At 40.9% G+C, this 27532-nt stretch overlaps 1 protein-coding gene across 2 annotated transcripts in view; it reads right to left on the bottom strand.

Annotated features, from left to right (window-relative positions):
* Window positions 1-7225: 7225 nt before the first annotated feature.
* Window positions 7226-27532, bottom strand: part of LOC111253513 (zinc transporter ZIP1-like) — a 47826-nt gene continuing 27519 nt past the window's right edge. For both annotated transcript variants that reach the window (XM_086993839.1, XM_022813001.2), the window contains exons 3-8: window positions 24417-24555; window positions 22949-23034; window positions 13829-14105; window positions 13404-13529; window positions 12924-13079; window positions 7226-12559 (exon numbers count right to left, since the gene is read on the bottom strand). In XM_086993839.1, coding sequence (XP_086849965.1) covers window positions 12362-12559; window positions 12924-13079; window positions 13404-13529; window positions 13829-14105; window positions 22949-23034; window positions 24417-24555 — 982 coding nt within the window. In that variant the 3' untranslated portion in view covers window positions 7226-12361. The remainder of the gene's footprint in view (window positions 12560-12923; window positions 13080-13403; window positions 13530-13828; window positions 14106-22948; window positions 23035-24416; window positions 24556-27532) is intronic.

The following is a 27532-nucleotide window of genomic DNA, read 5'->3' as shown; positions in this document are numbered from 1 at the left end:
TGAGCGTGGAGGAAAACAGAAAAGAATGAAAAACTGAAACCGATCATCAAGCAAATGCAATATATATATATATATATATATATATATATATATATGACTTTTATCACTGCACGACGGAAAACCGACGGAGAATTCTGTTTCATTTGATACCTATTAGAGTATGAGATATGAATCATATTGTTTACGCAGTTGAGGAGCGGACATCGCCGCAGAGAGTGCGGTAAAATGGTAATGAATGATCACATGTAAACCTTTATATAGATACGCTGATAGTGATTTGATGGACACATAGAAATCACATTGAATTGTAAGTTTGTTACGTGTAATAATGACAGAAGGATAAAGGTCGTGAGCATATAAGAACGGTTTCAGTGACTTGCTTGGTAGTTCTTCCGTATCTGGCATTTGATATATATCATTTATAGATATATAAATATATATGAATTGTACAATGAAGAATCTATATATATATATATATATATATATATATATATATATATACATAAGTACATAGAGAAAATAGTGGATATTATGGCGAATATGCCTGGCTCCGACTCAAATGTTATTACCGACACATAACACATTAACAGGCAGACACACACTCCAAACAAAAACAAACCACAAAACTGTCGCAATATTGTGAATCATAGGTTGCATCGAAGAATATATGGAATTGAAATCAACACGACTCATTGCCCATGCAACCCTACTAATTATGACAACAGTAGGCAACAACGCAGCGTAAAAGTTCTAAGTCTAAATGCACTTTTAAAATAAATTTATATTATCATACATGACCTGAATTCATCTTATTGCTACTCGCATACAGCGTAATTTACGTATATCAGACCCGACTTTGGTCCGACCCACGTTATTGTAATCTAACTATCTTATAATCGATCAATCTCGATTTTGGCATATAGAACCAATATTTTTGCTGTGATAGAAACGTAAATTGAATTGTTCTATCAACACTTTTTTTTTTTTAGTTTGCATCGTTGTGACCCAGCCAAACTAAGAAAATACACGAGCGTCATGAATACAGTCTAAAAATTACCCTACTACAAAGCACTCGGCATTAGGTCGTTTTGTGAATGAACAGAATTTCTGGGGCTGAGAGAGAGGTTTCGAAACCGAGGATCGTTGTCGACTTCGTTGAAGTCGACGGCACGAAAATGAGCACATTTAGTATTGCCGTAAATTGAGCGAACTCGATACAGGGACAATGAGGTAATCAGTGCATCGTTAATTATGTAGAACCATTATCATTGGCCAGTAAATAGCAATAAACAAGCGGCTAGTTTAAAAATGGTATAATTATGTGATTTATTTAAAGGTTGTAAAATATTTACTTATAATAGATAGTTAGCTGGAAACGAAATAACGTTATTATTGCAGTTGCTCCGTATTGTCTCATTCAGATATAGGCGAACTCCAGGTAAAATTACGACGAACAAATGGATACCGCAATTGTTAGTTGGTGCCAATTAAACTCGTAACGTCAGTGTCGATTCAATTGTCAGCTCGTTACGGGCTGGGACAGTTATGCAATCCGTAGACTAAGAGCTCAACTTCTAAATAGAATTAATGGGAAAGGTGCCAACAGGCGATATATGTTCGACGTCGTCCAAAAATGTTTGTTTGACAATGAGGCAAAATATATGAGGCCATAGGAAGAAATTAGATGGCAACAATGACGAAACATACTCACAAATACACAAACTGAACACCTAGACCAGAAAATAAATTAAACAATGTTGTAAACTATAAGCCTCTTAGTCGTGTTCTCAGTTCGGTGAAGCCAGCTATACGAACAGGAAATAACAAACAGAAAGCGTTTACTTTAGCAACGTTTTACATTGCAGAGTATAAAGCAGCACTCGTACGGCGAGCCCCAACCTTAACCAGATACCCCCGTCTATTTTATCCAGTAATTCTCCTTTCTTAACCAATTGAAATCAGCATGCTTGTCCAGTAGTTAATGTGTTTGATTGGTCAGCACGATACTCGTGAGCTCATGGCCGCACTGGGGCAGATATCCCTCAGCAAGACTTGCACCAGCACGGTGATAGCTGATTGCAAAGATACGTTAACTAAAAAACAATCGCTTAGAAGTAAAAACGTGCGTAAATCTGTTCGCATCGTTACTTACGCAAAGGCAGAGCAAGAATAAGTTAGTTTTCAATAACTAAAGCCTTCAAAACGTAACCGTGATAAGCCACAGGATCACAATATTACATAAAACTTTCTCGCCGCAAATGCCCTAATTGGCATAACAGTGTCTCACACAATAGACTACTTATTTGCCCCAATGTTCACTTTCGTTCCACAAGTCAACAGTGCGCGGGTAAACGAGCTCACATTTTTTGGGGAGGACAGCCCCCTCCGTATTTACCGCACAGAAAATTTTCGAAGCAAACCTCCACATCTTTGCACTTGTTTCCTATTTAAAATCAAACAAAAATGGCTATGTCTATCTACCTGTGTAGTCTTGTTTTCATAACGTTTGTCTTCTCTTCTGCTATCAAGTCGCAATTTGTGAAATTGTTTTATCTCTTTAATTCACAGGCCTGCCACTTTAACTTTGTCGAAGTCACTATAATGAACATTGTAGCGGTCATTCGAACTTATAGTGACAGTTATAGGGAAATCGGACTGCCAATCTTCGTGTAGGGATTTGACGGTGCCAACAAAACGAAAAATTGCCCGGTTCAGCACCGCCACTTTCTCTATGCTCTAATCTGGAATATACGCGCACCGTCACATCGATTTTGATAATAGGGGTCAAATCGTACCACCGCATCGAAGCTGGACCTCTGCAGCCTTTCAGATTTATGAAGTTGTACTGCTCTCGACGTTGGATAAGGCCAGAATCAAAGTTACCTTCAGTAACTCTCCATCAACAATCCGAATCGAACGAGCAGCTTATCAATGCAGGTGTCCAGCGTAGCTGGATGATAACTGCAATCATCTTCGTAAAAGATATTCGCCTAGTTTGGCGGGCCGCCTAGTTTCATGTGAAAAACCTCGTTTTAGGTCTTGACCGGCTTGGCTTCTTTGTAGGAGAGACCTGTTTATCTAAATATGCAAAATGCTAGGGCAAAAATCGTATCGCTACTGCTAGCGTCGTAAAATGGCCACGCTGTAGGAGAAAAGGCAAAATTCGTTATGCCAGAAAAAAAGCTAGCGCAGCGTTTTTAAAAAAATTTAGATAGACATACACGAACGCTTTGGGCCGGCTGTCGGCATGGAGTTTCTCTCCTCCATGGAATAAATGAGTAATTTTTGTAAAATATAATAAAATGCTTTACACATTAGCTTAATCGCGATAATGTTTGAGATGGCGTATAAAGCATTTCGACAGTTACTCGTTTGGGAATCCGTTGTTGCGACGGAGATTTTCAGAGGCGCTCAACATGCTAAGTCTGAGACTAGGTTAAAAGGAGCTTGGCTGTTAAAGCGGGACTAAAATTTAATGCATATTTATAAAGTATTTAATATAACTTCATAGTCATATTTCATAATGCGTTATAGATTTCAAAAAAAAAAAAAAAAGGTAAAATCATTCTTCAAAAGCATCCCTATTGAATCAAAATTTAAAAAATGCGCTAATTTATAGCGCACTTGGTTACGCTGATGCGGGGTTTAAACTGTCAAGGCCAAACTGATCTTAATACTTATTTTCTATAATATGGTGTAGCTGGTGAAGGCATTTCAGATTCATCACGACCCAGTTACGTCCTGGCTATTCACTGTCGTAACATTCAAGAGCACAAGTCGTATTTGTAAAGTTTGCCCAGCGGCGGACGTGCTCAAAATAGCTTGAACTCATACGATTATCATTTTTGGTTTCGTGGCTCTCGTGTCCCTGACATCTTCATCAATCTTATCAGCCTTGCTCGTTTCAGCTGCCTTGCTCAGACGGGCGAAACGAATCAGCTTTTTGTTCGGCAAAGTATCCAATTTGCATTGTCGACAGCTATCGATTTACTACCTAGGTCACAGTAGAACGGATTACCGAGTTTAATGCGAAACTGATGACCCGTGAGCAGGTTTCCAATTATTAGTTATTATTAATTATTAATTGGTAATTCGTTTCCACAACAACAAAACCGTCACGTTGATATTCCGAAGTAGGACATCGAATGCCGTTGTTTGTTTCAATCAAATGAGGGACGTCGAACTGCTCTACGTAGTAGGTGACGTGAGATCGCCGCTTTAATATGTCCATAGTCCTATAAGCTATTGATTTCCTGAAACCTTAGATGTCGCACACATTTACCGGCTGCTGGATTTCAACAGACTCATCGTGTTCCAGGTCTCCCCAAGTGCGCTGAAAACAGCTATCCGTGGAGAGCTCGACTGGCGAAAACGCCGGGCCGTTGCGTCTTAATGACTGCACCACTGTAATAACACGTAAAAACGAGATCGTCACAGCCCTGACCTTGAATCGAGATCTGCTACCGAAAATCGTTTGGCTATTTGTCGCCAACATCCTTAGAAATTGACAACCGATGTGTCTTGGGCTTTGGATGGTAAGCTACAAAGTCTGCGCTGCCGAAATGAAAAGATCTTTTCTTACTACTTCTGTCAGTTAAGGAGGTTATGAGCAGCCAAACAAGAGAAAGGCAAACGAACTGCACCAGTACGGTTTTGCTGGCTACGCGACACAAAGAATTTCGCATAGAGCCGCGTGGTCCGTCCTTTTTCATGCTGACGAACAAAGCTGGCCGGTTTTAAACGGTTTAAGCTATAATTGGCCGTTATCTGATCAGCATATTCCATGTATCCTACTCTCTTTTGGTAGCTACGTAAGAGAAAAGATGCACTGCTAAAGGTAAAATGCCTGCTTGGAATACATGGGTGTATAACGTCGAATTTTCCAAATGTTACGTGTTAATTATAATTTTATAGCGTAGATGTATATCGAGCCTGATCCTATGCGAATCAAGTAATGTGAACGCTAGCCACCCTGCGGACTGATCATTTGAGTTAATGGCGATAGTAAGCTAAGGTTGGCATTATTTGATATCTTAGAAGATAGGTAGTCTAGTTTCGAGGTTGTACTTCGCCGAACATATCGAACGCTCTGTCGAGAAAAATATTTTCGTGCATCCTAATGCAATAGAATTATGATGAGTAAAGCGCTCTCTGTTGTTTCTCTAGACTGTTCGTTTTGAGCTTCCTACCCTGGCTGGTTCTTAGCGCAATTTTTGAGCAGTAGCATCGACGGCAGCTGAGAGCCAGCTAAGGGAAAAGCGAGCCCAACTACGAAAATTATCGAAGAACGTCGATAGGAGTCATCTGTCTCAGGAGCACTTCACAATGCTGCATAGAACAGACTGACGATTTGCCCATCGTTGAGAACAGATATGTGAAATATTTTTTAACATTTATGCATGACTATTTATATAAGCGTGTGTAAATTTTGCGACTACGAGGCATCTAACGGCCTCCACAGCCTTCTTGGGAATCCTACGCGACGCTCCGCCAAGACAAAATCTACCCGCTTATATTATTATTGAAAACCTTTTTAACCCAGTTCAAAATTCCGTCTTCCGACCAAAAATGAAACGTTAATTGATGCCCAAAAATTATTGCGACGACCTAAACAATACATAGCTATCTTCCAATGCCCGCTAAAACAATGGTTAGAATTGTGTCTAAATGAGGATCTAGCATATATATGTGCAGTCAACTTAAAATAGTTCAAAATAAACCCATATCGGACACAATTTTACGGTGGCGCTACAAGCCAGCCTTATTAGCAGAAAGCAGTTTCAATTCACGCTTCGGGAAGTTCAAGGAAATGCCAATGCAAATCTACGCGCACAAAGCAGACTTCAGCGTTCCACGCAGTATTTTTTGACGCTTTTTGCCTGTAGTATTGTGCAGCGTTGGCAGACGATACTGATTCATGTCTGTCGTGCATGTATGACGTAGCTGTTCGTCTTAGAGCATTCACGGATCAAGCAAAGAGCGAAGGATCCGGTTCGATGAAGGCGTCTAACGCTCGGCTGCTAATTTAATTCCTACGAGCGAGCCAATTTCAATTCGTTATGTGTTTAACGTGCCCTGCTGCCAACATTTCTGAGTTTAAATGTGACATAACCAAGAAGTACGAGTCGTAGAAATCGCTCGAATGACGACACTGTTTCAGGGGCATTGGTGCCAAAAAGTCGTATTGTTAATGCGCCCATATCAACGCATGAATCGATGTAGCATATCATTCAATAAATTGTCAAAATTAAATTGTTGAGAGACGGAAAATGACCGATGTTTTATGTTAAACATGTGTTCTACTGTATTTGGCTAGTATCGCTGCGGAGCCTCGTTGACGCCGCCGCCGCCGCCGCCGCCGCCGCCGCAAAGTTGAGCCTATACGTGACTACAAAAAGGACGTTCATCTAGCTAGCTAATATAAAATACGAGTACGCTCGACTTAAACAGGAACAGATTTCGTAATATGGGTAAATAGTAGAATACGAGATGCTTTAACAAAGAGCGTATCAAAGTCACCGGGTGTAGAAAGGTTTTGTCGTTTACCACACCGCCAAATGAAATTCGCCAAAGATGAACGGCGACGTAAGTGCGTCCCGCATTTTTCGTAGCTGGCTGGCTGGCTGACTGACTGACTAAGAGGTATCTCGAACAATGTCTAATGCATCATTGAACTATGGATCACTTGAATCTTCATTGGAGCCTGTTTTGGCGACTTGTGAATTGTACTGCGTTTTTACTTTGAATTTAAACATTAACTTAAAGTGAAGTTATGGAACAATTATCTATATGATGATAATCGTATACCTGGATTTTCACGAGAGAAAAAACGAAGACAGCTCGTTGCTGTCTTCGTTTCGTCTTTGCATATATGAGCGTTTTGTCCCAATGTGACCGCCTAACAATATCAGTTCGTTGCGAACTTCTTAATTATCACGGTTTCTTGCTTTCTGTTATAAGCTTTTTAGGCGCAAACTCTATAACACAGACTTGTTTTTATTTGATCATCAAGAGATTTCCCTGGTGACTTTTCTCCCCTTATGGCTTATCGAAATGCTCGGCACTCCTCAGCCGCTGAAATTGTTACTGCACAACAATATTTATAAATAAGTAAGTCGCTTCATTTTCGCTCTGTATAGACTTTTTTTTTTTTAAACTTTTCTATTGCTACCTACGTTTGTGTTTCTACATAGCGTCATAGCTCGAAAGAAAGATCACACGAATGTTTACTGTTACCCATTGGTATTTCTTCACTTTATTTATAAATGTAAAGTCTTCCCTACAATATATATATATATTATGGGGAAGACTTTGTTAGATATTATAGATCACCACTTTCACGTTAATTCTATATAATACACTTTACTGGACTGTTTCGGTCGCTTTTACACACGGCGTGCAATTTTCAAATTCAATTCTTTTAAGCGTGGTCGCTTGTATTAGTTCCGCATGTGTAAAAGGGTTTGTTTCATTACAGATATTAGTATTATCATTATATATTGTTCCTTGATCCCAAACAACAGCTTCAACCCACCGGGCTGTTCCACTGTTTTTCGTCTCTGTCTCGTATGTACGATAGTTAGTTAGCTGTTCGTCAGATATACTCATTTGTCTTATACAAGTTTTATAATTTCGTACTCCTCTAGCTAAGTCTGTACATATTATATTTGAGAGAACAATTCTCTCTGTGTGTGTGTTGGATAATAATAATAATAGACTTGACCTATCTAACGCTTAAAACTAGTGGTCTTCGGGCGACCCAGCTTGTCTGTTCTACAAAACCATTTAAATAATACCTTATATTTACTCGCAGTATTAAACAGAACTATTTAATCGCTTAAAAGGCGCGCAGTTCACTGAATGTTCACTACGTTTCGATAGCGATTCCAAACCTAAAATAAGATGCGCCATTCAGCCTGTTTTAGTCTCCGTGTTCAAATCTTTGTCAGCCAGTATCACTTACAATTCCCTTCTAAGTAGTGTTCGGTGCGAGCTCAGCCCACGTTGGACGAGTCGTTTCACGGGTGCTTAATTCACAGCACGCTTTCTTCGGGGTTTGTCAGACGTACGACAATTTTTGGGTTCACTCAGATTGCTAACAGAAATTCATTCATATACAATTTTGTGTCGTATGTACATGGGCAGGAGCTCCGAAGTCATGACGGTAACTACAACTGATAGGTGAACTTCGGCACTCTTTCGTGGCAGTTCTGTCTTTAACGCCCTCCTGCCAAAAACTCCCCAGCACTACCTCGACTTTTATTATACGTTTAGACGTTGAGAGACATGCGGGCGTGTGTTTTTACATTACAGAAACCCGCCAGATCTGAGCCAGCCGCTTCGGTGATTGTAGGAAACTTCATTCCGGTACGCTTCACAGGATTTCAATTTGTGGAATCTTCTTAAGCCTTACTTGTCACTTTATGTACTCGGTTCGTTCCTTAGGAGTTTAAGATCATGTCAGTTTCGTACGACCGCACATGTCTGGCATCACTACGGGGTAACTAACGTGACCGAGCGGTAATTTTAAGCAGTCAAAAAAGTGTAGGCCAGATGGACACACAGTTATTACGGCATTTTGCCTTCTGGCTGTATTGACCAGACTCAGTCCGTATGAAGTAGCTGGTGTTGTACAAAAACCTAATCTACCACTCACTATTACCGAGGTGTGAAAAACATAGTTTGAGAAAATGTACCGTACTCAATATACGTATACATATTTTAACAAACTTTAGCCATTGTTTAAATTCAACATTACGAAATCTATCTCTCCTCCGTAAAAAAGGAATGGCGCGTTTTTTCGAATGTACTTACGAGAACATTACAATAGTGATGGTGGTGGTAATGATAAAAAAATTAACACTTCTATAATACGACATTAATAATAATACTATGATTATCTAGTGATAGGCGTAATGACAAGGTAAAGGATCATAGATGTGCTTTTACATTTTTTCATACGTGTATATTATGATACACCATACAACGCAATCAAAGCTTGGGCAAATTAATTTTGGTCCTGCGGTGAGGTCTACTTTGTTACTACGTTACGACTTCCAACTGCCCAGTGCAAAGATAACAGTTTAATAAGCTGTATCCTCTATTTTCTTCACGGCAGTGTCACTCGTTTCATAATGTAAATGTCAACCCTCCCAAATCTCCAGTTCGTTTTTAGAAAATTTCTTAGCTCGTGATGTAAATACCGTTTTTGAAATCCGCAGCTGCTAAAGCAGGTATGAGTCTGCACGAGATTTAGTATCTAGGGGGTTTCGTGCTTGGTTCTATTTTCACTTAAGAAATCTGTTTTCGGTATAATTATCCATCGTGCATTAGTAACGTGCTAGCATAAAAGGCTGGACTATTCATATCATACATTATTTGTATAGTAATGATAACAAGAGGTATCATAGTGTACGCTAGAAAAATCCAGCGCTCGCCAATTTCAAAAAGCTATTGATGCAAGCTTTAGCCAGAAACGAACAAAATTGCCAGCGTCAGATAGTATCCAAAGACAAAGCCAAAGTAAAACTGCTCCGTATAATAGCGGTAGATTAAAAATGTTCAATGTTATAGTTAAGTATTGCGGGTTAAGCAGCTTCTTGCAATCGACATAACTGTATCAAGCGTCGTAGTTGGGTTGTACAGTCTATCATTCTAGACGAATATCTAAAATCAAATAAAAAAAAATATATGATCCAAATTAAAAGAGACTCAACCAACAATCTAGGGCGTTGGTCTGTAGGCATGTGATGAAATAGGGGCTGATTTAGCTGAACTATCGACAGTAATAAGGGCAATCCAATCCCATAGCTTGACAGCAGAATATTACGTCACGCCATGTTGAGCCGGTTGTCATGCCAAGATTCACTTTTCCCTTCGAGATGCATTAGTGCATCTGCTTCACGTTTGAAAAAGTTCATCATATCCATCGCTATAATTACATTCATAGTAATTTGGTCGAGTATTCTATTCGAACAGGTGATGCCCTGAGCGTGTTGCCCATTCTGTAATTGCCTGTGTTGCCCTATATTTTCGCTTGAAGCAAAGTTGAAATACAATGAAAAATACTACGCAGTTGTTTTTGTTAAGGCTGACCACCGCCTATTGAAATTTTGCTGCTATTATTATCTGCCAGAATACAACCGTTATACTAAAACGAGGAAGAAAGAGAAATAGCCTGCAACAAACAACAACATCGAGCAAAAATTCTGTTTGCTCTAGTTTTGTTCATTGCCAGTCTGACAGCGGAACGCCTCGCGACACCAGAATTGTCATCACCGATGGGCTAGCGTGTCGGTCAAATAGGCTGCCTTTCACGAGCAGCTTCTCTCGTGCAGTTGCTTGTTTGTTGTCGTCGGATAGACGCCCACGCATTGCGAGCTCACTGAAAAGCGCGGGAGAGCGCGAACTGGGACAGCGTCGGTTGTTCATCCATCTGCATCTGGCGCTTTTCAGTGTCACCGTTCCGCGATTCTTCTTGATTCGATTGGTTGAGCATCGTTATGGAAAGGTGACGATTAAGTAACTGGTGGGCGAAGCACTCGTTTCTGTTTCTCTGTCGGTCTGTGTCAACTGTAGCAACCGTTAGCTAAGTTGTCACAATGACCCGTGGACAATACGTGTGCAGAGGGGCTTAACAAGTTCGTCAGAAGCGTCATTCATCGTGCCTTATTGGTGCCACCCCAACAGCACCTGGTTACACAACAATATCACTGTGTATCGCATCCCTCGAGCTTTAAGAACTTCGCGCAGCCTCCCTTTACACCACTAGGAAAAATCCCTTTGTTGCAAAATCTATGCTATCTTCCACGTAAAACTTTAAGTAAGACATTATCGCAGTCGACCCCCCTTGCTTCGTTCTTTCCTACATCTTCCAACCAGCTCTTTCTTTGATAGCTGTAAAAGGAATTGGCTCTTTACCTTTATAGCTGATCGCTTGATAATACAACCTCATCTGTCAACAGACGCTAGGTCGGGTTGTAAGTGAAATTCGTCGCTTATATCATCCTTCCTTAAGCTACCGGATGTCTTGCACAAACCGTGTCCAGTATCGCTCAAACATATACTACTGAATCAGTACTGTACATGGTAGTGTAGTGAACCGCGGTATCGTCCAGGATCAGCTACTGGCCAACAGGGACCCGTTGAAGTCGGTAATTTTTGCCCAGGTAAACTGTGCGCGCGCCGAATAAGATACGAAAGAATCATCTTTTGCCATTCTACAACTTGCACCGCAGTGGACTGACGCAAATGTATATTTCGATTATTCATAATAGTAATAATAATAATCGAACCTTTTGAGAGTTTTAGAAGGCTCTCGTAGTCGTTAGCTAGAAACTCGTTCATAATTTTTTTTCTATACTCTTTTTTTCTTCCTTTCGCTTGTAGTGATTTTTATTTTTACACAATTTACTCATTGTTTTTCTTTATCGTATCAAAATATTTGTGTATATCTATCTTTGGCTGTTTCATTTTATCGTTATTTATTTATTTATTTATCTTTCGCCTCGTGTTTCTCTCTTATCCCATGGCTATGTAAGCACGATCGCATTCTCAGCGTATTCTACATATTGTACAGTAACACCGCCCTCGTTACTTGACGCCAGGGTGCGCGCACGCCGATGGAGTCATGCGCGAAATTTGAATTGAGGAAGATATAGGAACAAACGCAAGGCATGCCAATCAAGCGAAAGAACATAAACACGTGTTGTTCGATTATGAACAATTACAAAGGGTGGTATGAACCTTTTCGTGTTGAATTTTGTCGTTTGTAAACGTTATTTTTTTTTTTTTTTTTGTTTTTTTCGATACAGAACTGGTTAGTTTTCTATGTTCCGTTTGTTCTAGAGCACTCCCATCGTTCTGCTAGCATTCACAAATTTCTATTGCAATCTACAGTTTGACAGATTACAGTAGCTCTTAGCATACAGCCGCTATTGCTGTTAATTGCAGTTGTTGCCTTGACTGGCTCTCAATAATAATCGATTTAGCGAGAGACATAACCACTAAAACATCGCTAGCTCTGTTAAATAGTTCGAGTTTTGTCGTAGTGACTTCTCTGTATGCAGGTGTGTATCGTAGAGTATAGTTTCTATGGTAGATATCGTAGTATGATAGGTCATCGCGATTGCAGGATCTGGCTCAGACATTTACCATGTGTCTAACGTCGACTGGAAGGAAGCACCATAGCGAAACAGGTTCATAATGATATGACTGTTGTTATCGCTGCCGTAATTGTCACCATCGCCACCGCCGCGACTGGTAAAAGCTGATGCACAGACAGACGCGCCGTCTGCCGATATTTGCTTTTGCTGCTTATATAACATCACATACTGATGAAGCTGTTGTCCACTCGGCGACATCACTGATTAACTGGTTCTTGCAGTCGTCTGTGGAAGTCATCCCTATGGCCAGATCCGTGTCCGTGTCCTCCGTCTCCCTCAGCTTGGTGCGAGTGGGGGAGCATCAGCTCGAGCGCTAGCATCAGTCCAAATCCGAGGATGACCGCTGTCAACTGGAACATCCCGTGCAACGAAAGGTTCTTCTGCTTTTGTAGTACCTGTGGCAGCAACATGAATAAACAACACGAACAGCTCAACGGTCATCGAAATAAGGAGAGGCCGAACAAAACAAAAATGTCCTCTTCAGCGGAATTCACTACCGTATGAGGCACTTCTACACAAAACTAAGAAATTGATTCTGCCTTTTCTGGTAGACTGTTTACTTCGAAGCTATACTCGTTTTAATACTGCTTTAATATATATATATATATATAGCCAGATTAAATTTTGTTGAGGTAAAATCTAGCTAACGAATGGCAACTGCAGCCGGATAGCTCTAGGAAACTCGGCCTATTTTCGAGAAAATATTTACATATATTCAGGTTTCTTATAGTGAGAATATATCCAAAGCTGTTCTCTCACTTCGAAAAATGTAACGTAGAGCAGAGTGCCGGCTGCAATTCCGTTCAACACGGTAACGACTAAAGTCTCTTCGAAATGACGTTGTGTCATAATTCCGACGAATGCCCCGAGTGGCGACATCACGCTGAAAATCACTACGTAGACTAACACAGCAGTCTGCAGAACATCCAATCAGTAGAATCGCCAATTTCGCCATTGCGTTTACATTCGTTGAAAAAAACCGTTTCGCCGGAAACAAAAAACACACTCAGACACAAGAAAAATCGTATGCTTTAGCTTTTTATGGTGCGTTTATTAAAAAAGGCAGTTCTTTATCATTATTAGCAGTAGAAAAAGTAATAGTTACTGGTACAATAGTACCGTCATTCCTATTGATAAACGACAAATACTATGTTAACTGTCTCTAGTTGCATATGCCGTATGCCTGAAGTGCCGATTTAGCAGCATGGATTATTAACAAAATTATGCGGGCCTGTTGACCTTTTTAACCCCAGATGTGCACAGCTCAAAGCCCAGCACGAAGGAGATGACCAGTTTGTGCAACGCGATCGCGAGTAGCATGATCCATGTTTTCGATGCCGAAGACTGGAGACCTAACGAGAGACCCTAGAAGTATAAGATCGCATACGAGTTAATATAGTATATTTAGGCTGACTAAACTGCTATAAAGCTCTTAACGCAGTTTTGATATTTCATTAACTTTTTTACGCTATTTTTTCATTTATTCATAAAACAAAAGCATCAAGAATATGATTTATTAAATTACCTACTCAAATTATATGATTTGGTCTATACCAAGTTTCGTCGATTGAAAGCAGACCCTTCAATTAAGCCAGTATGCCTAACAATGATCTCAAACACAAAGTCGAATTGAAATCGATCTGTTTCCGCCCGTCAACATATACCTCAAACACGGAATGAAACGACAGTGCGACCACAATGAGAACCCCGCCGAAGGTTAGTGCCGGGACCTTGTTTGGCACCGCATGATTATGATTGCCGTGAGTATGCCCTCCGTTGTGCTCGCGGGAGGGCTGCACATGCATTGCGCGATTTCCACCATTGCCCCCCTGCGTGGAATTACTGGACATGGTTCGTTCCATCTGATCAAAGGTTGAAAAGTGCTGGTACGCCGAAGGTTCAGAGTTCGCAGTATTGCCCGAGGAGACTCCGTCCGCGTTCCTGAACCGATGAAAACGCCGAGTATTAAAAAGGTTTGAAACATATTTGAGTTTCTATCAAGCTGGCCTGTCTCAGTATTGACATCTTAGCTTGGTTCCGATCTATGGCTATATAAGATCTGTAAACTCGTTTAAAGATCGATTTCTAATCGATCCTTTATAGATTCCCTGCTAAATCAGAGCTATTACTTGCGACAGTAGCAAGTATCTGATGTATTGTCAAGGGTGCCGTAGCAAAGAAAAAAAAAGTAACCAATTATAAAAGCACCTACCAAATCTAGAGAAGACAGGAACAAGAAGATCAGAAAGATCCAAGTAACAGAGTGTACCTATTGAAAGTAAAACAACGCTCAAATATTTAGCGTTGAATTAGCGCTGAATTTTCACGTAATTCAACACGAATTGAAATACGTCTGTAAAAACGGCACTTACCCAAAAATAAATCACAATTATTTAATAACTTCAATCAACAAAAAATAGATAATCACTTGCAATATTATTTACTGGACTTCGAAAGTGCAATGACATTGTTACCACTACTATACCGATCATTGTACTCTGTCATTTCTGACTATTATAACAAGATGGCTCTCGCCACACGAGACGACATCTTTTAACAGATTTAGAACGTATCAAGTACCGCCCTTGAGTCGGCCACGATCGATCTAGAAAACAGATGGAAGCCGATCGAACCACCTCGAGTAATTTTCAAAACCATATGAGCAAGTCTGTCATTGTCTGTCACTTATCCAAATTTCCTCAAAATGCAGCAAAACTTAAAAAAAAAATTAGGATAATTTCCAGGCACGAGTCCGCCTAGGACAATTGAGGGCCAGCGTTGTGTGCGGTCATAATTCGGAGAAATTTCCGTTGACAGTTCCAACTACAGTTGATTCAACGTACGTCACGCACGAAAAAAAAATTAAAAAAAAAAACATTATTATGCAGATGTTTCAATTGAGTGTTTTCTATATATAGATAGATAGATACTTTCGATATAATACGAATGGTACTTCAGCTAATACTTTTTACTGTTCGGTGCTTGTAGCTTGATCTCTTTAGTTTTCAATTTACTCACTTTATTGACCGGTGTGCGTTGTACAAACATAGATAGGTCCTTTCATTTAGCCTAGGCTTTATCGTACATGCGTGTGTTACTTGCTGTAAATTTCGTTCCTTTCGCAGCCCTTAAGCGATTCTCTTTTGGTCAGTTTCGTTATTCGATCGACACTTACTAATCAAATCAGGCGCGTCAGGCTCTCTGTGTAATTTTTGAGGCGATCAAAAACTCAAATCCCCCCTAGTTTTTTTTTTTTTTTTTTATCAGTAGTGGAGATACGCTATCGAATTTGGCGTGTTTGATCATGCAACAATAAATGTTATTAAGTGTGATAAAAATCTATGTACCATACAGAGATCAGGTACCGAATTACATTAGGACAGCTCAATAGTGAACGAAATGCGTATGTGTATCAATTGTGATTTGTTTTTCAGTCTCTATCTCGAACAGGGTGCGTATCTACGTGTGTTGTACGTTGTGTGAATTTACTGTATTTTGCCTCCCTGGTCCCGTACATACAAAAACTCGTTTTCGTCGATTTCATGTGTACGAGCGCCAAATGGCGCTTTGTCTTCTACGTGACCCTGTACCACTACCTAGCACTTTTCCGCGTTTCCCCATACTTAGAATTTGTTACTTGCTTGGTGTAACCGCCGCAATGGGTTTTGCACTGTCTATAACTATGGAAAAGTCCCAGAAGATGAAAAAACAAAAACATAAAAGGACTCACAATCATCAGAAAATGAAGTATACGGACACCGAGCCATCCCTGATCTACCGTCCCCTTTTCGTTGCTTGGTTCATTCGCTTTTCGCCTGAAATAGTTAGTGGCTGCTACAAAAGTGGTCGCTGAACGCAATGTACCTGGATACTCTTTCAGACAATGTTTCGGACTGCTTAGCTGAGACAGATATGTCTTAAGCAGACATGGGCGGCAGTGTGGATTCGCTCGGGTGTGCGATCCCTAAAAAGCCGACGGAAAAGGCCTGTGAGTTTTTACTGGTACTCTGTAGCACAGAGGACAGCCACGATGGCCGCGAATTCTGACAGATAAGCACGAAAAGCAACAGCTCGATACCCGATAGAATAGCAAGAAAGAGGGGAAAATTAATTTTAAAAGGAAACAATCTATGTTTTGACGTAAATTTACAGGCAGAAATAACTTCTCCACCAGGTGCTGACCAGAAGAATGGGGCTAACCAAAAAGTAAGGGTCGAGCATAATCAGGTCAACACAAAAGGAGGAAGACAACCATATCAGCATAGGTCAACTTTTTCGGCAGTGACATTGTCAGCTTACGACAAAACAGCAGAAGTCATGAAATACACATCGGAAACCGATGTCGGACCGAAAGTCGTGTTCACGCACACTAAGTTGCACATCAGTAAAAGGCGCGTATAAACAATCGAGACAAAAGCATGCTTGTTTGCGTTACGGTAAAGATTTTGTGAACGTAAGAAATATATATTACCTGCACATAATTGTCTCAGAGTTATCAATTCAATCAGACGGCACGTTTGTGCAATCAAAAACCTCGCCTTTCTTAATCAGACTTAACCAACATGAACGAATATATCCCGCTTAATATAATAATCAACACACAACAAAGTCCACCGTACTACCTGTTCTTGCGTTTATGATTACGACCATTTTATTACATTGGCAAGCTGTTTATTCGAAAACAATGTGTTATTGCCACCGAACAATTTTCACGCCGCAAGTAGTTGTAGACTTGTAACGGCATTGGTACCAGCCACTTGTCTTCAGGCTTGTTGTCCGCGATTTTTTCCATTAATTGAACCTTCCGCCCCCGTCTTCTCATTCTGACAGCAGCTGATGCCTATATGATGTGTGCCTCCTCAGTCAAAAGCCAACTCAAGAGAGGCAGGATGAGCACCGAACCTTGTTGTCTGTTCTGGATAATTTTTGTTGTTGCCCATAAGGTTTTCAGCGTTAAGTGTGCTTATTTAGACCCAGTTAGTCTGTACTGTTTTACATGGCAAGACATTTGGAGCACCAATACACAGGGTAAGAAAAAGTAGCTGCAAATGTTGAATTTGGCATTAGTTTACTTTAATTTAGAATTTTGCAGGACGCTGCTTTCATTCGGGTTCGATTGGCTAGAATTTTACGCACGTTAGTACACGTCGAGTTCGCTGGGCATTCCTCGAAGCTCAAGCTTTGGAAAATTGGAAAAATAAGCTCTATTCGAATTCATGTGAGCTCCAATTCTATTAGCTTTTAATTATTATGTAGGAATTATACTGTGGTTTATAATGAAATCTAGAGCAGAATTTACTAATTTATTACTCGTTAGTGGCTAAGGTCGACGTTGAAACAAGGGGTGACTGCGTGAATGTAAAAACGATGCCCCATAATCAATTTCCAACGCGTTCCTCGTTTACAAAAGGACGCCGGAACTAAGTGCACTACTCAATTAAACAGTTAGCGCAAGGTCAATACTTAATTACTTACCGAGTTAGAATCGTTTAAGACGAATAAAAGACTTCTCATACCCGTTACTAATTTGTTCGATACGACGAGAGTCTGTCTATCCATATGCAAGGCGATGCAAAAACTCCTAGATACCTTAGTAACAACCTGTATGGGCGAACTTTCCTTCTCCCCAAGTCAACGAGCGCACCACGTTACAAGATAAATGTTACGGAAGAAACAGGAAAATAACTGTGAATCGGTAACTACGACGCACGAAAGAATCTACAACGAGGCCGTACTTATGCATGGAGCAGGCTTATTTTTTTTTTTTTTATAGAAGTAGTAAAGGCAAGACTACTATCAGCCATAAGACTAATTTTGAACCGGTCACAGCCTCGGGTATGGTGATGCACTCGCACCAAAAGGCGCAGTTACCCTAGTGAGTTTCGGCACATAGCGCGAATAAAAGGCTCGTCTGTTTAAACCCAATAGTCGCTGACTCCTCTTTCTGCCACAGTTATTACTGATATGAACGTCGTCGTCGGCGGCGGCCAACAAAAAGCACAAACCGCAAATGCATGGTTGACGAAACAACAACAGACACAAGCTTCACAAAATATATACGTGTGCTTGGTCGTTTCAATTATTTAACCCAGCTTATATCACCTTAAACAGATGAAGCATAATAACACCAAACAGCTTTACTCGACTGATCAGATGGTGTGAGGGCAAACAATTCATTCCGTGCATCATTGGTACCAGCGAGGTTTTGTAGGCTTTTTTGATCTACTCCACATTTGAGAATGAATGGCTTCGGAGCTCACGACTGAGAAAAATTAGAAACTTGTGAGTGATCGTTGCTGCAAGCAGATAACTCTATCCAAAGTGTATGCAGAACGGGCTAAGGTAGATACCTATGTAGTAGGCGCCTCTAATTTAACTTAATACTTATGTAAGATACAAATATAACACTAGGAAAAAGAAATTTACTTTTCCTCTCCGGCAATATTGAAGCAACATCCTGAGTCCGAACATATAGGCTCGGGCATAAAAGCCTTGCTTTTCCCGCGCATTTATTATCCTTACCTAAGAAAATCCAATAATTGCACGATTTATAAACCTAACCTAAAGCTAATTAAAAACCTAAAGTAACACTCAAGACCTTGATTACGCATAGAATAACCAGGCGAAGTCTTCGCAGGTTTCACGTCCTGGAACAATGCGTGGCCTACTCGACCCGTTTTCCATCCCGGACCGAGTCCGTTTCAGATCTCATGCTGACGTACAATCAGGCCGACCGATCGAACGCAGAGCGCCGTGACCAGAGTAGGCACGCTGTCAGTCGTTGTCGACATGATTATTATTACCATCATCTTAAACATCAGTTACAGAGAGACGCTGCAGCAAAAAAGGTATCCTCAATCGTTTCCCCTATGTCAATCATCCTACCGACGCCAACACCATGACACGTAGTGTTGCTGCTTCCAGCGTTGGCCTCGAAGTTTCAGCATAACTTTACGCGACAGAAGAGTGCAGGTGATCGTGGCAGGCGCCACCGCTGCTGTGACTTCATCATCAGCTCAGCTGAAGCAGTTTCCGTGACGGCAGAAAGCAACGGCGCGCCATTATTACAGACAACGATCTTTTTACATCAGAAGCCAAACAAAGACATCTTCCACTTCACTGTGCTTTAGCGTGGCGGCTGATGCGGTTACTAGCGTGACCATGTCACGTTTTTTAGTTCAGCAACGAGACACCAAAGGGCACCGGCGACAAACATCTACGAGCTATGACGACAGCAGAGAAACCAAGTCTAATGCTACGACTGATCATACCAAAATATTACAAATAGCAACAGCTTTAGCTGACCTAAGCTATGCTGGTTCGACAGCGCACTACGAAGCAAGGCAGCAAACTTATCGTGGTCCGTAATAATACGCAATGCGAAGTTTTTTCACGGAAGAGTTGCGTCGAACGTCAGAACATCGATGGCTGATTATTGTAGCCGTTCGCTTATTTGGTAGCTTTGTCGATGTTGAAGGGTTCTGTTTAATGGGAATTCCTATGGCACGTTACGGCGCGATTGGGAAACACTGTTATGCGTGCGGCGCTCCGTCCGTCGATCTGTCTGCGCGTGTCTCACTTTACGTGCATCTGTGAGGCGTAAACGATTTTGTATAACTGTGCCCGCGACATCACGTTTTCAGCGCGGCAGCTTGACGCGGATGAAAACAGAATCTCGAGCGTGAGAGTGAACCTCATGATGATGGTGACGAGGACAAAAGTGGACCAACCATAATTGCATCTGGCGAAGCATTCGCAACGTAATGGCTGCAACCGTAAATAGGGCTACGTTATTCCTACTAGGTACTTACTGAATATTTTACTATCTTCTACTTTCGCCTGGTCGTTCAGAACCGGCTCAGAATAGAAGACCATGCGCTGAATGCTGAATTGGCTCATTGTGGTAGAGGCACAACAATACAGATGCATATACGATTTGCATGTATATTTATGCTCATAATAATAACTAGATAATGCTATGAATGAGCTGGATGGAAGGTGAATGCGAATCCTGGCTGGCAAGGAAGCCACGACCCTATAGTTTACGCAGTTCTGAAGAACAGGCAAGGCCGGCAGAGACGGGCTTTGTTGCGAACAATTGTCAAAACCTCATAGCAAAAGAGATGACTATATACGTTTTCAGCTTTAATAGTTAACGTGGCAAGGAAACTCATAGCGACAAAGGCTCTATTCACCTGCTCTTATTATATAATTGTTTTACTTGAGTCGAATGGCGACGGTAGATAGTCAGTGTTTGCTCGTTCTTCTATCATTAGATGGACTGAACTTTCCCTTGTGCAGATATTCTCTTTTATCTATGACGTACATGTGATCATTTCGACATGACGTCTTTGAAATAATTTCTTAGTGTACTGTTGAAGTATTCTCGTTATGGGTGAAACCCATTGGCCTTTGAATGATATATATTCGTATTGCCAACCGTGTACAAATGGGCCCGATGAAGCTGACCGATGATGAGAACACACGCAGCAATACCAAGCTTGCCGAAGTACCTTACTACTTCAAGTGTCGTCGTATTCAATGATCTCAATGGTACGAAGGTCATTAGAGGATCGTAACTACTTAGTAATCACTGGCCGTCATGCAGGACTGTGCAAAGGAACTTCTGCAGGCAAACTATGAATCAATGCGGCCATCCACATGCCTATGCACATCAAACTGGTACAGAAACGTTTTTGTAACGTCATCTGCTAACCACCTATGTAACGCAGCTTTATGCGGTTACAGTGTTACTTATGAGTTAGCAGCATAATCAGACAACATAATACTTTGGTTCGACTTCTAGTAACGCGATAAGTAATAATGACAACGTCCAAAATTCAATTAACTTCACGTTGTCGGCCGTATCGGTAACTCCCTGATATTCGAAGATAGAAAAAGACTAGAATCCAAATTTACCTCTGAACTCTTCTCCGATTATTGCACAGCCGGCTGCACAGGTGTGCGAGCTGCAGTATTTCTTAGAGGTACAAAAGCTTTCGATCGGAGATCGTGGCGAATTTTTTCCGTTCTATCCGATCTGTAGGCTATGATTTGCGCGCGTCTCAAAGAGATCATGTGACTGGATAAGCAGAATAAATAGAAGGACTGCACACTGCATAGCAAGACGAATTGGATTGTACTCGTAGTCTTGCGGCTATCTCCGTGGCAGGTTGCGAAATACGTCACAACAAAACAGTCGCTGACTATGATGCTGTTGAGGCGCTGTAAACAGTAAGTCACAATTAACTAAGAACTGTACCCTGTACTTTTGCCGACGGTGTGTGTAGGTAAATAGAATCAGTAAGCATATGTTCGTTGTACAGGGGTATAATAACTATCTCGATTTATTACAAGGAGAGATTGTGCAGAACCGCAGATGTAATAACATTAACTTTTTTACGCGGCTTTTGGCTCATGTTATACGCTAAAGATCGCGGCATAAGGACGTGCTTCTGATATATTGAAATCTCCCTCGCACGGACGGAATAAGCATGATACCGATCCTTGCAACCGGGATAGACAAGATCCGGACTTCCTAAACAGCTTGAATGAAAGCACTCTACCATTAGTACCTGTACCCTAAACATGTTCGTTTAATGGCCGTCATTCCATTGCTCGTCTGCCTACCCAGCCATAACAAGTGTTGCTATCCATACTTACGTAAAAGGCACCTTCTTTGTCGAGTTCGGTGCTCAAGCAAATTATAACGCTCGCAATTCTATTGGAGCGGCGGCGCTCAAAAAGGCTATTCTTGGTGTTTTTTTTTTTTGAACAGCAGACTCTGCCGATGCTACCGTCGTATCAGTTAATTCGTTTCATTGCGTGCCAGAAAAATCTCGAAAGAAAACTAAGTGAAACACTTTGCCATATAGACTGACTCATTTTGGTGTCTAGTTCAACACTCAGCTAGACCTATACTGCCGGCGGTATTACCACGATAGCAAAGGTCATACGAACAGCCGCGGTTCATCGTAAGCATCGAGGTCAGTGCGGCGCGGTGGCATTGGTACATTAGAAACTAAAAACAAAACGTGCCAATAATACCTCGACGCATATTAGCGTACGGTTCTGTGGCCGAGCGCCACGCGGATAGCCGTCAGCCACCATACTTGTTGATTGCTGTCAGATCACTGCCGTAAAATTTTCAGTATCCATAATACACAAGTGTACGAAATGGGTCCGCGTTGTCTGATCCGCGATCAGATGGTCAGAGGCGGAGGTTGCATTTATCAGCGATTGTTGCTTTCTCGACAAGTGATGGCCGTTATATATTTGAATTATCATGTATAGATGTGACGGTTTGTTTGGTACCGTTTGCCATGTAACAGCAGACGAACGCCATATAAGTTAGCACCCGTCTTGGCCTTGCTGTAATTGCCTGGATTCGTTTTCCTGTACCATACCACATATCCGTGATAGAGCCATCGAGCACTGCTTCTGGTACACGAAGGGCTAACGATTTTCAGTAACACTAATGTGTACTTCGTAAACATTGACATGTGCGCGTATATCAAATGCATAAATACAGAGTGGGTTCCATACAGTAACCATAGCACCGTAGTCAAAACAAATTAATCCGCAACGTACCACAGACATAGCTTTAAACTTCGTACCGACAACTGAAACAAATCTGAGAGATATGCAAGTTCAATGCGCCAAAAGACACATTTCCTTGTAAGACCCTATTTGATACTATATTGTTATTTAAGGGAAAGGTAACAGGACTAATGAGCTGTACGGGTATCTAACGATGACCGAGTTAAATCAAAAACAGAACTTACGTAGCGCATTGAATGACTTGCGGAGAATGACTATGACCATGATCTTCGTTGGCGTGGCTTGAATGTCCTATGCACGCCTGAAGAACCTGTAATCGCAGAGCCGAAGGCATAACAAACACACGATAAACACGAGCCTCGAAAATGGCTAAAACTGACTGAACGACCAATGCCCTACAACGACGTAGCACTTTGGCTTGTACTGTGATACGCCGCATTGCTTAGGTTAGCAGCCAACGGCTATAGCCCCATGGCAAAGAGATAACACCCAATAAAACCGCTTATTTTCCTACAATAGTCGATATGACTAATCAGAGTGCCATATGACTCAGAAATGAAAATGATGGCGTCTGGCCAAAACTGAAATACGAAAGCACGAGTATCATTGACACTGAGAAATTCCATCATATTTTTCTATTGCTATTATTCACGAGTGGTAAGATCTTCCCGATAATTTATATCGATCAAAGCCCTTGCGGAACGATGTTGTATCCGCAGCAAACGATTCGTTACGTCTTCAGGATGCTAGTTCCGTCCAGGTAAATCTGAGTAAAGCTGACGCCGAGAAGATACACTAAATATAATCAATCATTTTTGGTTCGCAGAAATCCTACTCGTTCAACAATATAATCCCATACTTGCATTCTGAAAATGCGACAATATTTAATGTCCTTTATTGAGTCAGTTCCTTGAAGCAGTATGATACGTTCAGATTAGGTAGTCCAACTATGCTAGAGTACTCGCTACGGCAGGCGTAACGGCACACAGCTCAGCTTGGGGCGTTCAGCTCGAACTGAGTCAAGACCATAGACTAACTTTCATCTACTGCTGTAACAATAGCAAGTTCCATTCGTCGTCTGAAAATTTCGATCGGCAGATCGCGCTTTCACGGTTCGTGTTCTGTGAACAGTAGTTAAGTTCTTTAATTTATTACGAATACATACAGAACATAACAACATTCTCACACTACGATTACTTCAGTTTGAGGCACAGGGGCACCGACTAACTTTAACTTGTCAACAGACACCGAATGTCATAACAAATTCAAAGTTCGCACGTCTATCTGTACTAAATAGGTGTTCAAAATCTATATACATGTACCTGTAGTTAATTTATATGGATACGCTTCTGTCTACACGGCGTATTCCAGAAGTCTAAGCTGTCTGTTTTTATTACATGTGTATTTCTATAGGTAATTCTTATACCATACAGACGCCAGTCACGAATTATCTACATCATACAACATTTGTCCTATCTATGGTTGATAACTCACGACACGTGCTAAAAGGTATAACATGCATGTTCTCCAACTGCTACAGTTAGAATACGGATAATAAATATAATTCGCAGATTTATTAAGGCAGAGATAGAGAGCTCATACACAAGGTAAAAGCTGTTCTAAGCAGACGTCTCGTTATATTCTAGCTGCATGTACATTTATATATAACAGTTGTCAAAATTTGATACAAACCTCTTCGACAAAATAGACCGCCAGAAAACCGAGGCAAACGACGAGTTCAGTGATAGGAATTTCGAAATCATAGGCAACAAATCCGACACGAACTTCAGGTATGACGTGCAGGAACGCTGTCGCAAATAGTACCCCGCCCCTGGAATCATAACATAATCAAACAGATGAAAATACGCATGGCTGTTACGCTAACAGAAGTTCATCAGCAAATGTATCGTGATTATTGCGTAACTGTTAATAAAGTAATGATAACTGTATGAAGAAAACGGTAATTACGTGTTCGTGTCTATGTAATCTAGTTTGCCAGCCCAGCAATATGAATCTACCAGGCAACCAACTGTCTAACCTGCAGCTCTTCGTCTCTTGAACCTTGTGGAATTACAAAGCAGATTATTTTCTAACTGGATAAACATATATTGCACGTTATATATTACTGTGCCATCTGGCAAAAAGGCCAAAAAACAATTTCAATAATCATGAAAAACAAACAGATATTTTCAATGTCAATAATTATAATATCGTCTATCATAGAGGATCTACAACAAAAGTCGATATAAAACGGCATTTTCAATTGATACTATCAAGACATATCTCCGCGTCGTAATCGCCGTCACGAGCCCCGTTTACGATAACAACAGCAGCCACAAGAACGGCTGCTTTAACGACAGAAAACCTTAGCCATAGTTTACATTGGAATATACAGCAGCGCCACAAGAACGGCCGCTTTAACGACAGAAAACCTTAGCCATAGTTTACGTTGGAATATACAGCAGCGCCACAAGAACGGCCGCTTTAACGACAGAAAACCTTAGCCATAGTTTACGTTGGAATATACAGCAGCGCCCCAAGAACGGCCGCTTTAACGACAGAAAACCTTAGCCATAGTTTACGTTGGAATATACAACAGCGCCACAATTCAATAAAAATTAGTGGCCAGATCACGCGGACAACGAGTGACGATTGTTATAGTTATGTACACGACGAGTTACGGCATATAAAGGCGCATGACCTATTGTTATTATCAATCCAGAAGCTGTAACAATACACAAATGACATTTTTGTCATTTTAAGTATTTTCGGGACCGGCAATGGGCGAAAGGCGACAGCGACTTTGTGGTGAATGTGTCGTAACGACTCGCTCTATAGGGTAACAATCAAAGCGTAAATTGGACCATTTTTCTTGAGGCCTAGAGAATTTTTAAATTAGGGAGTTTTTGCTTTGATTAACCAGTTTATGGTCATAGCTGAGTCGACTTGTATTCAACGCGCGTCGTTCGCGACCTCAATCCCTAGCCATTAACACCAAAGCGATGAAAAGTGTACGGATTCTGTTCTTGATTCGATATCCTAACACAGATACATATGTACTATTGTGCAAGTCGTGATGATCATTTCTAGATTGCTTCGATATGTATCGAAGCTAGACAGCTTCGATTATCATATGGCAAACGCGTAAAATTCAAGTATATTTTTGAGCGTTGTACAGTGGCATAGCATCTGGATTGGACCCCGTTAAATACTTCTATTACGCAACAGACTCGTTTTAATTTTTCATTTCACGTTCTCTGTGCTTACATTTTGGTTTTAATGCTCGTCGAATCGAATTTTTAGCTAAGCAAAGGTTTCGAAACGCAAATTGCTATGGTCGTAAATATAAACGAACAAAGGACGAGCCTGCAAATCAGAACAGCTCATCGATACTACATCACTGTATCTGTATGTACACTGCTATACACAGATACACTGCCGATCGTCAATCATACGTAGGTGATAACAGCTGGACGAAACGGTGTCAGGTAGGTGGAAGTCTCAACAAGCGTCGCTGCTAATACAGATAGCAGTTGGTCAGTAACAACGATCTGTCTGTCCCTGAATCGGGTGACAATTTTTGAATGACACCTGTTTTCCTTAAAATAAATTGACGTCTCTCTCTCTCTCTCTCTCTCTATATATATATATATATATATATATATATATATATATATATATATATGATGCAATAAAAACTCGAAGAAAAAAAGAAGGACTCGATGGTTTCCATGGGTAATATCGGCTCGTTGTGCCAACGAGAGCGATGTCCTCTGCGGCGCTGATGGTTCAGCGCGTTTAACGGTAGCCACGACATCTCTTTACGAACTCGATATTTGCCTGCTTAGTGGTCGTCGGAACGTATTCGTTGGCTAAAAGATCTGTAACGAAAACTACGATCCCATGATCCGAGACCTTCGGATGTATGCAAGAGGTTTCCCTGTGAGGTGAGACTGTTCAGGGCTGTCGGGGAGAGTTTAACTCTAAGGGTAATTACTCATTCGTTGGAATAGTTTAGTGAAAACTACTAAGAACGAACGTCCTTGATACATTCGGCTGTACACTCGCTGACAATGTAAGCAAATGTTACAATAAAAAATTTATAACAGCTGGCCTCGAATCCAGCTGCGATTCATTCGGTCCTTTCAGCTTCTTGGAAGTTGATCATCATTACAAATAGAAATGTGTAAGGTGATAGATACAAAACAATTAGTGAAAATGGATTCTGTGTCACCTCAATTAGACATATGGTTATAGGCAACAATCCGCATCTCTATATTACCCTTGTTTTTACAAACCGTATCGCTATGGTACTGGTATTGAATATTAATTTTACTAGTAAACTGTTGTTCCGGTTGGTAGTGAACCCGGATACGAATGGACGCAGGCTGATCACTTCCTTTAGGCATGATTAATATTGGTGGAAGTGCTTAATACAGCCGTAATGACGTCTGATAATGTCTGACAAGATGACGGGGCCATATTTCGATCCTGGAGCCGATAATTAGTAGAGTAGGTCAAGCGATACCTGGTGACTCTATCAATATATGGAAAATTTTGATTTATTAGATGGGACTTGTACTGCACGTCACTCATATGACCATAATAGTACCGAGCACTTCATGCGCGTGTACCTTAAATCCTACAATTCAGTTGTTAAAATTCAAAAATAAAGACGTTTCCCATTTCCTCAGTCATTTTCATAGTCGTGACAAATGATCATAAACGGATTTGCCTGCGTATCAGCTTCCATTATGTTATTCCGGGAAAACTATGTAACTTTGTTATACCGATATGAAAAGATGATA

The sequence above is a fragment of the Varroa destructor genome, unplaced genomic scaffold (assembly GCF_002443255.2).
Source record: "Varroa destructor unplaced genomic scaffold, Vdes_3.0 BEIS01000006.1, whole genome shotgun sequence".
Lineage (NCBI taxonomy): Eukaryota > Metazoa > Arthropoda > Arachnida > Mesostigmata > Varroidae > Varroa > Varroa destructor.
Note: the sequence above shows the minus strand (reverse complement) of the source record. Positions and strands in the feature narration are given on the sequence as shown.